The 11,712-nt window shown below is 40.5% G+C and overlaps 1 protein-coding gene across 5 annotated transcripts in view; it reads right to left on the reverse strand.

The window, feature by feature from the left end:
• Positions 1-11,712, reverse strand: part of RPGR (retinitis pigmentosa GTPase regulator) — a 35,453-nt gene that overhangs the window by 6,377 nt on the left and 17,364 nt on the right. For all 5 annotated transcript variants that reach the window (XR_014547836.1, XM_083612544.1, XM_083612546.1 and 2 more), the window contains exons 14-16: positions 3,464-3,709; positions 2,469-2,717; positions 1,008-1,047 (exon numbers count right to left, since the gene is read on the reverse strand). Coding sequence is in view for 4 of the 5 variants with exons in the window: in XM_083612544.1 (XP_083468670.1) it covers positions 1,008-1,047; positions 2,469-2,717; positions 3,464-3,709 (535 nt within the window). In the remaining variant the exon portion in view is untranslated. The remainder of the gene's footprint in view (positions 1-1,007; positions 1,048-2,468; positions 2,718-3,463; positions 3,710-11,712) is intronic.

The raw sequence follows: 11,712 nt of genomic DNA on the forward strand, positions 1-11,712 counted from the left end.
TACACTTGAAGTACAAAGCAGGGGTGAGGGTTCCCATAATGGTTTAACCCCGGTGACTGTTCTTGCATGTTAATCTGCCAACCTGTATCATGTCTACATTAGAATCAGGAGGACAGATAGTATCTTCAGTGGCCAGGATTCTTATCTTCTTGTGCCCCAAAATGTGTTGGAAATAATTGGTGTCAATTACGACATGATGCTAGTAGTTAAATTTGTGTGCTAACTTGTAACGAAAACTGGGTTGTATTTAGTGAGCAATCCCATGGATTGATTTATATACAAAGAACTTAATGCTGCTGAACAAAAAGCACATTTTTAGATTCTATTTAGATGCCTAGATTATTATATATTTTTTTAAAAAACTAAACTAAACTAGATTATGACAAAGATTTTGAGAAGGCCAACACAACTGATAATTTCTCGGTAGTGGCGCCCGCCCTGTGGAACGCCCTTCCAGCAGATGTCAAAGCGATAAACAACTACCTGACATTCAGAAGACATCTTAAGGCAGCCCTGTTCAGGGAAGTTTTTAACGTGTGATATTTTACTGTATTTTTGGTTTTTATGGAAGCCGCCCAGAGTGGCTGGGGAGGCCCAGCCAGATGGGTGGGGTATAAATAATAAATTATTATTATTATTATTATTATTATTATTATTATTATTATTATTATTTAGCTAACTGCTGACTCTTTATCAGAATGGACACACAGTGCAACCCTATGCATGTTTATTCAGAAGCAAATACCACCAAGTCCAATGGAACTTAATTCTTATTAAGTGAGCTTAAGACTGCAACCACTTTCTCCTAAGAACTAGAGCAGACAATTAGTCTGCATATAAGCCCTTGATAGAAAAGGTTGATGCAAACAATTACTGATGCTTGAAGAGCTATGACTTCCTTAGGAAACAAAACACAGCTCTTGTTTGAAGTCAGCATTATGCAATGTTTCTAGAAGCAAACAGGTAAAAGTTAAATGTTGAAAGCTGATTGGCACATTTGTTCCTACCTTGCTTAGCTGGGTCTTCTTCTGTACATGCCTCTGCTTTCTAAAAATACAAATATATAATATTGTTTTAAAAAGTGGTTAAAAAAGAAATACTTAATTGAGAGTACTTTAAAAAAAGGAGAAGCCCCAAAGGAATACACCCACTCTGGGGTCAAAATGACGAAGGGGAGGATGAAAATCTCCTAAGTCAATACATTATTTAAAAGAAAATCAAACTATCTCCCTTATTTTCAAATAACAACCATCATTTAGTTGGAGGGAGGGAGGGAGGGAGGGAGGGAGGGAGGAAGGAAGGAAGGAAGGAAGGAAGGAAGGAAGGAAGGAAGGAAGGAAGATGGGTTCATTGCTACAGCAAAAACGTGTCTGAAAAAGTACCGATATTGCAGCATATGATGAATTTTTTAAAAAAAACTGAAAGGAATGCAAACACAGTTTCCTTGCCTTACCTACAAAGTCCTCTCTACATCAAAGCCCTGCATGGGTCCCAGTTTGATCTGTGAGCCTGTTTTCCCAAACCATGCTCATCCACCCCACACCTGATGTCATGTCAAGTTACAACTGACAGCTTTAAAGTGCCTTTCCTTTGTAAATGAGGCTTGCTGTTAGTGCCAATCAGCTGATAGGTGGTGACAGCAAGCCCTGGTGGGACTGGCTGTGCTATGGAGTGATCCAGTGGTATCAGGACTTGCTGCAAGATTCCTTTGCAACACTGGCTTGAATTCAATATGGCAATTCAAAAGATGGTCCTCTGCAGGCAAGGACTGAGCTGTGCCCACAAAGAAAAAATTACTTTAGGTCACCTGATACCACTGAGACATCAGGTGATTGAAGGCTGGGAGGTTCCATCAAAATGGTTGGTAGGTGGTGAGGGAGGGCAGTATCAGGCCTGCCCACTGACTTTGATCCCCACCTGTGCTTTATAGTCTTGCCCCAGCTTATTTCTCTCCTATTATATTTCTAATACAACCCTACTTGTGAGCTTCACTCCTCCAGTTCCCTCATCTTCCATTGTTCAAAGGTCTCCTGGCTCCCTCAGAAGACTTTGCCTTTCTCTTTTGCTTTCCTGTATGCCTAGACCTGCCTGCCATGAACACTGATTTAATGCCATCTCTCTGCCTTCCTTCAAATCCCTCCTCAAAACTTCCAAGGTTCCCATGCCCTATTGTATTTTAGTCTGTAACCCAGCCTAAGCCCACTTAACTGAAACATACTATGTCCCTGCCTCCCATTCTTCCTTGTTTTGCCATGATGAATTTTAGACTGCAAGCACTTCAAACACAGAAAAATGAACAGAATCCATAATAGAGCTCTTCAATTTTTTTCTTTGTTGTTTAAGTCAGCTTCTTTCCTTGAATACACATTAGAACCAATCTATGGCTGAATTTTGACATGACTAACAGTACAGGGGATAATGGGATCTTGAGAAAGGTACAAAACTGAAAGTGAACAAAATTGTTTCACCTTTATAGTTTCTGTAGTCATCTGATTTGTTTCCTCAATCTCACATGATTTACTGCTCTGTCCCGCATTTTCAGGTGATGGATCATCATTATGTTCCACTGCAACTGGTTCCTGCCCCTTTTTCTTGTCCATTTCTTCTTCTTCTTCTTCTTCTTCTTCTTCTTCTTCTTCTTCTTCTTCTTCTTCTTCTTCTTCTTCTTCTTCTTCTCCGTTATCATTAGTCTCTTCCTCGTCGGATGATTTTTGAACCTGTGAAATAAGTGAATACATTTTATGGCTCTGAACACATGTAGGAGATACACACTGCAAAACAATTTTCTGGTTAATATTATATAATATTAAAGCAATCCAAAGCTTCATATACACTATACCATCAAAGCACACTGAAACCATAGCTCCATCCCCTGCCGAAAAAAGTATCCTGGGATTATTAAGAGTGCTGGGAGGAGTAAATTGCTGTTCCCATTATTCTTTAGACTAGGGACAGTATGTTTTGAATGTGATTTAAAAGTATGATGTGTACGCAAGTCCAACTCCCCAGTCCATCATGTGGGAGTGAGTTTGAATGAGGTGGAGATGTCCCTGTGCTCAGGCCTGCCTGGTTCTGTCGATGAGGGCCTGCTCAAATGACAGCACCAGAAGAAGCTCCCAGCAACAAACCCTGAAATGGGGCACCTGCAGGTGGAGGAGGGCAGAGCTGGGCCACCACAGAAACTACTGTATCCTAAGTCATCCCTGCTGTTGTCACCTGATGTCAATGATCCTAATCTAGGTTGCCTTCACTGCACCAGCTAGGAGCTGGTACTGTATAGCTATTTTCCTCCCTGCCCTGACTGGTGTGAGCTGCAGTGCTGAGAATGCAACAGAAGCTAAGATGCTCCATTAAGCCCCACTGCTGCTGACCAGAAGGTTTCTACTGCAATTTAGATAGATAACAGGAGATGAACCATGATATCCCCAGTAAGTTTAACCCTGAACGTGAATAAATGATTTACCTTTATCGTTTCTGTAGCTGTCTGGTTCTTTTTCTCACTCTCAAATAATTTGCTGTTCTGTTGCTCATTTTCAGGTGCTTGATCATTATCGTGTTTCGCTGTATCTTGTTCTTCAACCTCTTCCTTCTCTATTTCCTCAACCTCCTCCTCCTCTTCTTCTTTTTCCTCCTCTTCCTCTTTTTCTTCTTCTTCATTGTCATGATTCTCACCACCATCACTCTCTTCCTCATCAGATGATTTTTGATCCTATGGTGTCATTGAAGACAGGTATTTTTTTAAGCTTAGGTTTGGCAGAATAAATAAAGGCTTGATAACCCCATATAAATGATATATGAAAACTTGCAAAGAAAGCATTCAGCAGGCTTTGCATTAATTGTAGGTGTAACAAGTTGAATGAAACGAAGTCCAAAGCAGAGGCAACATCACAATGTCCATGAATTTCAGTGGAAATAAATGTTCCTATGATATTAAAAATAGAGACTATAACATTTTCATATGCATTCTTCCTCACACTATAATACAGATGCTACAGCATGTTTCGAAAATCTTATGTATGTTAACCATCAAGGAGATGGAAATGGACCACCAGTCGCACATTTATCAATTAGGTGGGATTCTCCTGTTAAAGGTTTTTCATTTTGATTGTTTTTTGCTTTATATTTTTGCATATAAGAACTGTGTAACCCTTTATGAAATAAGTACACTCATTCTTTGTAACACTTGTTTGTATGCTTGGTGTTATCATGCTGAAGTTAAATTAAACGTATATTCTTTAAAATATATATCTCATCTAAAATGTGTGTTGATATTTAAATCTAGAATTGTATTTGATAAAACTGAGGTTTTTACTATTCCGTATATTAATAAAGTAGTACTATATGAAAAAGCTAATGAGATGGCTCAGTTTGCATGTGCAGAGTTAATTTTTATCCAAGCAATTGTATGTTGCCATGGTAATTATTTTCAAGGAACATGGGCAATGCTTTTATGTTGGGTATTTTAGATAACTACTTCCAACTGCAATTTTTGAACGTTCCAGTAATTAGCTAATACACTAAAATTGATATGAATATTTTTCATTGTCAATCATAGTTACCTACGGAATAGACACAGTTTGTTTGAGATACCTGATGTATAAAGAAAACCTGTTCCAAAGGGATGCTGTGATTATCAATCAGGAGTCAGAAGTCAATGTATTTTAAAATACAGTCACACCCAATGCTAAGCAACCATATCATGTTTTATACAAGATAGGGAAAGGATGTGGGAAAAATGCACAAAACAGGAAATACATACAGAGATTTCTAGCACACACGGTACACTGTGGGCATGTCCACACTAGAGCATTTCCATTCCCATTTAGTATGTGTAGTCAACATGACAATGACATCAAACCCCAATTTAGAAGCTTCTCCTCTATAAATTTGAGTTTACTGGGGATAATCTGAGAGTGGGGAAATCAGGCTCCACTTGGGGACACAGATTATTTGTTTTGATGTTCTTTTGGGGGTGGATCCATTGTCATTTTCTGCTATTCGCCTTTCCATGCCCATTACTTCCTCAATGCTTTCATTACTTTTCCAGCTGTGCTCATAACTATTTCCCATGCACTCCCTAAGGAATTATTATTTTGTTATCCCTCATATCTGCACAAAACCAGAAAACTGCAGAAGCAAATTTAGAACTGGTTATGTGCTTTTGCACACTTACCAAGCAGGGATTTTAAAAGAAAGCACAAGGTGTGCTTGCAACGATCTGTGTGCATGCCTTATCCACACTCAACTGGTGCAACAGAATCAACAAATTTGAAGGCATAGACAAATACAAAAGGGAATGCCTATTGGTATCAATGGAAATTTGCTCCCCATATGTGTGGGGTTGGACTACTCCAGTCTAATTCGAATGTGGAAAAAGTAGATTAACAATTAAATAAAGCTCAAATGTGAACAAGCCCTTAGTCTAAAGATGCTAAATTACCTTCTGGTGTGCCAGTTCCTGAAAAGTAGAGATCTCCTCTTTATGTCCACCTCATACACCTGAAGTTGCTAAAAAAAACAACCCAGAACTTCTTCCAAACATTTCCCTCCCCCATTTCTACTGTTTTATGGGATCTCTCCACAGACCCTCCCCCCTGAAATATTACTAAACTAGTTTGCTCAGGTTCCATTTAGCCAGGAGAAAACAAAGCCAGATCTCCTCCCCTTCGTCATGCTGCATGGGAGGACTAGCAAAGTTGTGACAAAGGAAGGATATGGGATTGGTTACAACTGGGGTCAAGTGTAACAAGGAAATCCTGAATTTGGCAAAGTTCTGCCTCCCTTTTATGTTCTGAGAGATTAAAGGGCATAAACAAGCAGTGGCAAGAGGCAACATGCTAATGTGGGGCTGAAAGAATAAAGACAGCCATGCAAACCAGCTAGAGAAAGAATTTATTAGCTCTTCAGTGGTGTTCTTGAGATATCAAAATTTCCTTGATGCCAAAGAAACTATGGTCAGGGTGGAGATAAGAGGACACCCATGTGCAAGAGAGAAATCACAGATGAAGGGCAGGATCTCAGTCGCAGAGCATCCGCTGCTTTGCATGCAGAAGGTCCCAGGTTCAGTTCACTGAGAAGTCCAAAACCTTGGAGAGCAACTGCTAATACTGCACAGACAATACTGAGCTATATGGACTAATGGTCTGACTCGATATAAGCAACTTCCCACATTCCAATGAAGCCAGATCTTTGCTTGCTGTTCTATTCACAGCAGTTCCCTTTGGCCAACCATAGGCTTGCCATAAGTCTGGAAAATTCCAGACATGTATGGAAATCGAATGCCTAAAATGGCATTGGGGTGTGTGTGTGTGTGTTGAATTTTAAGAGATGCCAGAAATTTCTGGGATGTATGGCAACCCATTCCACCCCTTCAGTTTTCTGTCCCCCCCCCCCCATTTTTTCAGGGTTTGATTTTTGCTTTTAATTTTTCTGGAGGAGGCTGAGCCCTGGTGGAAGTGGAAGTGACAATAGGTCACTTCCCTTGGCTGGGGGGGCGGGAGGAGGAGGCGGGGGAGAGAGGTGACACAGCCGCTGCAAGCTTCGCCGTTTTCATTTTTTCCGGGGACGGGTTTTGTTTGTTTGTTTGTTTTCTTCTCAGAGCTGGGCGGAGTGGCCATCCAGATGTGCTAGACAGCGATCACCCTGCGGTGTCACAGTCCTGCAATGGGAAATCTGGTGGGTCTCCTCCCCCAAGGGTGGCAGTTATTCATAAAACTCTGCCAAGTGTGCCTCGTCTGCAGTTCGGGGCAGAAAAAACACCTGCATTTTCTGTCTTCTTCCTTGAAATCCACAGCTGACGGGGAGGGGCCAGAGACGCTTCTGCTGCTGCCAAAGGCAGCTGGTACCTTTGAGGGTCCCCCTCCCACAACAGAATGAGCGCAGCCAGACGGAGCTCAACAATTTCGGTGGTTTTGTTTATTGGTTAAATCTATATCCTACCTTTTCACCAAATGGTGCTCAAGGCAATTAGGAGCAACTGAGTGAGATGCTCTACATCTGTTCATAATGTAAACGATCATGCAGACGAAATTCCTGCATTGCAGGGGGCTGGACTAGATGACCCTTGGGGTCCCTTCCAACTCTACAATTCTATGATTCTATGAAAGACATATTTGCCAAAGAATTACAATCTGCTGTGTTAAAAAACAAACCAGAAGATCCATTTACTTTAACTGTCTGAATTTTGGAAGGCGAGGCAGAGGAATGCTGCCTAGAATCCATAGCAGTTTAACATTCCTGATGAAAATAGAAAGTAGCTCAAGTTTTCAATCCAGGAAGATTTATACTTAAGATTTATACTCAGCGGTAAGTAAGACCAGAAAGCAAACTAGACATGTTTGTTCCCTAAAATAGCCTGCTATAAATATAAATGCAGCTTTTAAAAGGAATTATGGACACATTTTGTCCCAGTTGCTATTCTTTGAGAAAAGTAAGATTTTGCCTATTTATCCTGTTTAAAATCATGGAATAGGATCTCTGACCCTTTTATGCAATTCAGATTAAGATCACAGTCTCTCTGTATTTTGCCAGAGTAGCCGCTTAAACCAGATTCAGCAGATATGCGTCAAGGAATTCAGTATGTTCATCCTTCAACAGAAGTTTTATCTCCTTATTCTTGCCCCTTATTCTTTAAAGATCCAAAGGTGCACATGTGAACCATTCAACTAAAGTTATGCTTTTACTTCTGAATTGCTCCATATTGTTTTACTGTATGTAAGCCACCTTGGAAACATTTGTGTTAAGAGGCACTGTAGACTTGTGATAAATAAGAGATTAAAAACCATCTACATGACCCCACGTGTTTTCTGAAAGTTGTATTTTCAGAAGTTGTCTCTATAGAAACCCAAGCTGCTTTTTCAGCTCGTGATGTTTAATTTAATTTCTCCCAAAGAGAAATTATCAGAATCATAGCATTGGAAGGGACTCTGAGGGTCATCTAGTGCAACTCCCTTCAGTGCAGGAATCCTGTCCACAGCTGTTTGTGCATGAGTCGCCGACGTTCTGGTTAACAGCCAGACGCACTGACCCATTACATCATAGGCAATGCCTGTTTCCCCTACATGCACACTCACATGCTTGATCACAGTGGTCCTACTGCTAAGTCCCAATTCTGGAATATGAAACATGTCTATAGGAACTGACTTCTTTTCTACAGTAAAAACAGAATGAAAGCCAAGAGAGCTAGATATTGATCTTGCAACTATCTATTTTCAGATTGTTTACAAGCCCGTGCAGTTTGTTTATGAGCTCCTGTACATTTTACCTTCTCTTTCCATTTCTAATATACAAGGGAAGAAGAATTAATTATACTTTAGCATCTTCCAATACAGCATCTTTTCCGGATAAAACCATGTTGTTTTCACCACCCCCCCTACAACGACTGAAACATTGAAGAGGGAAGTTACAATCACTTTAATTCTGAATATGAGCCCAATCAACATCAGTTAGCCAGATATATTACGATACTGAACTCCACTGTGCTTACTTATACAAACACTTAAGACTTAAATAAACAAATCACAGCCTATTCTTCAGAATACCAGTAACACATTTGGTTCTCCTCCACAGTCAGGATGTTGCCAAGTGGAATGGAAAATGTCTACTTTTTCCTTCAGGCTTGTTTACTAAACATTTTAATTAATAATATACTTTACCTTCCATTCTTTTCATGTTGCTCTATTCTGACCCTTTGCCAATGAATTCAGAAATAAGAATTCAATCAAAAGAGACAAAGAGTGTTTGAGAGAGAAAAGGAGGTTTCTGGAGCCTGATACTGAGTTAGCAAAATATGGTTGGGGATGATGACAACTCAGCCTTTTGCTCAATATCTCTCTTTGTAGACTATGGAGTCCTGGATCAACAAAATCAGTACTAACATTAACTTTCATTTAACTGTAAAGTGTCAAAATGAGGGCTAAGGACCATTTCATATGCCCCCCTTTTTAAACATGGGACAAGTCAATCCCTCTTGACTTTTTCAGCAGATTTTACAGGATAGAACCAGTCTGGAAACCTCCAAGTAATTAAGTAATTTAACCCACATTTCAAGCCAAAGTACTGTGAGTGGCACAATGGGTCAGTGCATCTTGCTCTCAACCAGAAGGCTGGTGGTTGAAGCCCACCTGGGGATGGCTGTGGGCAGGATTGCTGCACTGCAGGAGGTTAGACTAGATGATCCTTGGCATCCCTTCCAACTCCACAATTCTATGATTATGTGAGTTGCACAGAGGCTGCAGCCTTTGTAAACACTGCAGAAGCTTGTGATGATGTCACCAAATCATTATGCACTATTAGTACAGTCGTACCTTGGTTCTTGAATGCCCCGGAACTTGTTCATTTCGGCTTCCAAAAGATCAAAAACCAGAAGTGAGTGTTCCAGTTTTCTAACGTTCTTTTTGGAAGCCGAACGTCCGATGTGGCTTCCACGGCTTCTGATTGGCTGCAGGAGCTTCCTGCAGCCAATCAGAAGCCACGCTTTGGAAGTCAAATGTTTTGGAAGTTGAACAGACTTCCGGAACAGATTCCGTTCGACTCCCGAGGTACATGGGATTATGACTATGGAAGGACAAGGCTGTTGAGAACAGAATCATAGGCACTAGTTTACTACTGCAAGAACATGATTAAATTTTGACACAGATTTTATTTGTGTATTTATCCAATACAGTTAAACAAAATGAGGAACAAAACTTTTTTTGGGGGGGGGGAATAAAGATGTACAAATAAAGTTGTACAAAAGAAACCTCAAGAAAATGTCTACTAATGTATCTAACACTGAAACTGAATGGACTTAATTCTAAATCTCCTCCTAACTAAACACAAACGATCCAGGTCTTAGTCCTGCCTCCTCTCTGGAATAACCACAGTATGCTAGTACCGTATTTTTCAGTGTATTAGACGAGGCTTTTTTGACTCAAAAATTGTGTCAAAAAACTGGGGTCGTCCAATACATGGATAGTGGCATGGGGGGGGGGGGGAGAAGCAGCGCACCTGCCGGGCCAGCTGGTTGGCGGGAGCACAACTTCCCCCGATGCCACTGTGAGCAGGAAACAGCTGCCCACAGCTGCGTGGGGGGGAGGGAGAAGCTCAACAACTCTGGGCCATCTCCCCTCATTTTCTTAAAATTGAGTCCTCAAAAATGGGGGGGGGGTCTTATACATGGGGGCGTCTTATAGGCGGAAAAATATAGTAAGTGCTGATTCACACAAGTCAATGTCATCTCTCGTTAGATGTGTGGTACTAGTTATTTGAGATAGGATGATAGTTGTTACAGAGCGCATGATGTTTTACTGTGGTTTTATAATTTGCTGGACGCCTGCCAGAGTGGCTGGGGCAACCCAGTCAGGTGGGCAGCATATAAATAATAAATTATAATCAAATTATTATTCAGATGAAGTCCTGAGCTGCAAGGAGACCCAGTATGGATGTTGAAACTGCCCACGACAGCAGCAAGGTTTGGGGGTCTCCAATCCTTCCTCCCATTTTTCATATATGCAACTAAGTATACATCCAAATAAAATGTCCCAAATAAATATGCTTGCATAGGAACAATAAATCAGAATAAACATTAACATGTTTTTTTTAAAGAAGTGCATCGTAATTTTATTAGTTTTATTGGAAAACTTATTACAAGGCACAGTAAACGTATTAAAACAACAGAAGCACTTAATATGCCTTGAACACATGAAAAAGGAAGCCACATTCTTCCGCATAATTGGGCAACATAAATTATATGTCTGCTGTTGGACAGAGACTGAAAACAAAACAAGGGTTTTTTATCATTTGATGACAAACCAAATTCTTAGGGCAGGGGTAGGGAGCCTGCAGACCTTCAGAACGTGGTGAACCTCAACTCCCATCAGTCCTTGCCAGAATGGCCAACCACCAGGGATGATGGGAACTAGGATCCAACAACATCGGCAGGGTCACCATTTCCCCATCACTCTCTTATGGCATGGCTGCACTGCTGGCAGCTTAAGGACAGGGCTGCAAGAGCAAAAGTATTGTCTTTGCTGGATCAGACCAAAGGTCTGCATCATTCAGTGTGCATGGCGCATGCAAGATATGACTTCTCACGCCAGCACTCCTCATCCCTAAATAGTCACTCCCTTTGGTGGACCCTCCAGAGTAATCTCTAATAAAAGCGCAATGCAGTAAGCACCTGCTGTTGGGAGAGAAAATTCAAAGAGCCCTTTGAGCATGCCTAAAGGGCTCTTTGGATGCAATGTTCAAAAAACTCAACAGTGAAACAGCACTAATCTGAAACAGCGGAGATCTCGTAATTTGAACATGGCACCTGGTTCTCACTGGCAGATTTGTCACAGCACAAGACTGCTTTTAGTGTGTTTTATAAAGTTGAAATTTGAGGAATTTATATAAAATGGCAAGTAAAATTGTTTAGTAAAAAAAATCATTAAAAAATAAATATACATTTTGGCATAGTAGCATAGTACTGTATTACAATTCCCTATACAAAATTTCCATGTAAAATCGAGCTTCAGGGCTACTTTAGTGTCAAATAATGTGGTAGCACATTGTTCCAAAATTGTGAATTTTGTAGTCCATTCACAACATGTTTTGATGTCACCCTTTGTTTAGAGCTTTTTATTTTATCATATGTCTCCTGTTTCCTCTTATTATTTTCTTGATGTTTATGACCTTTGGTTTTCTGGACTGCTTTTTCTTCCTCTACATGCTCATCTTCTTCCTCTTCTC

The sequence above is a fragment of the Podarcis filfolensis genome, assembly GCF_964270895.1.
Source record: "Podarcis filfolensis genome assembly, chromosome: 4".
Lineage (NCBI taxonomy): Eukaryota > Metazoa > Chordata > Lepidosauria > Squamata > Lacertidae > Podarcis > Podarcis filfolensis.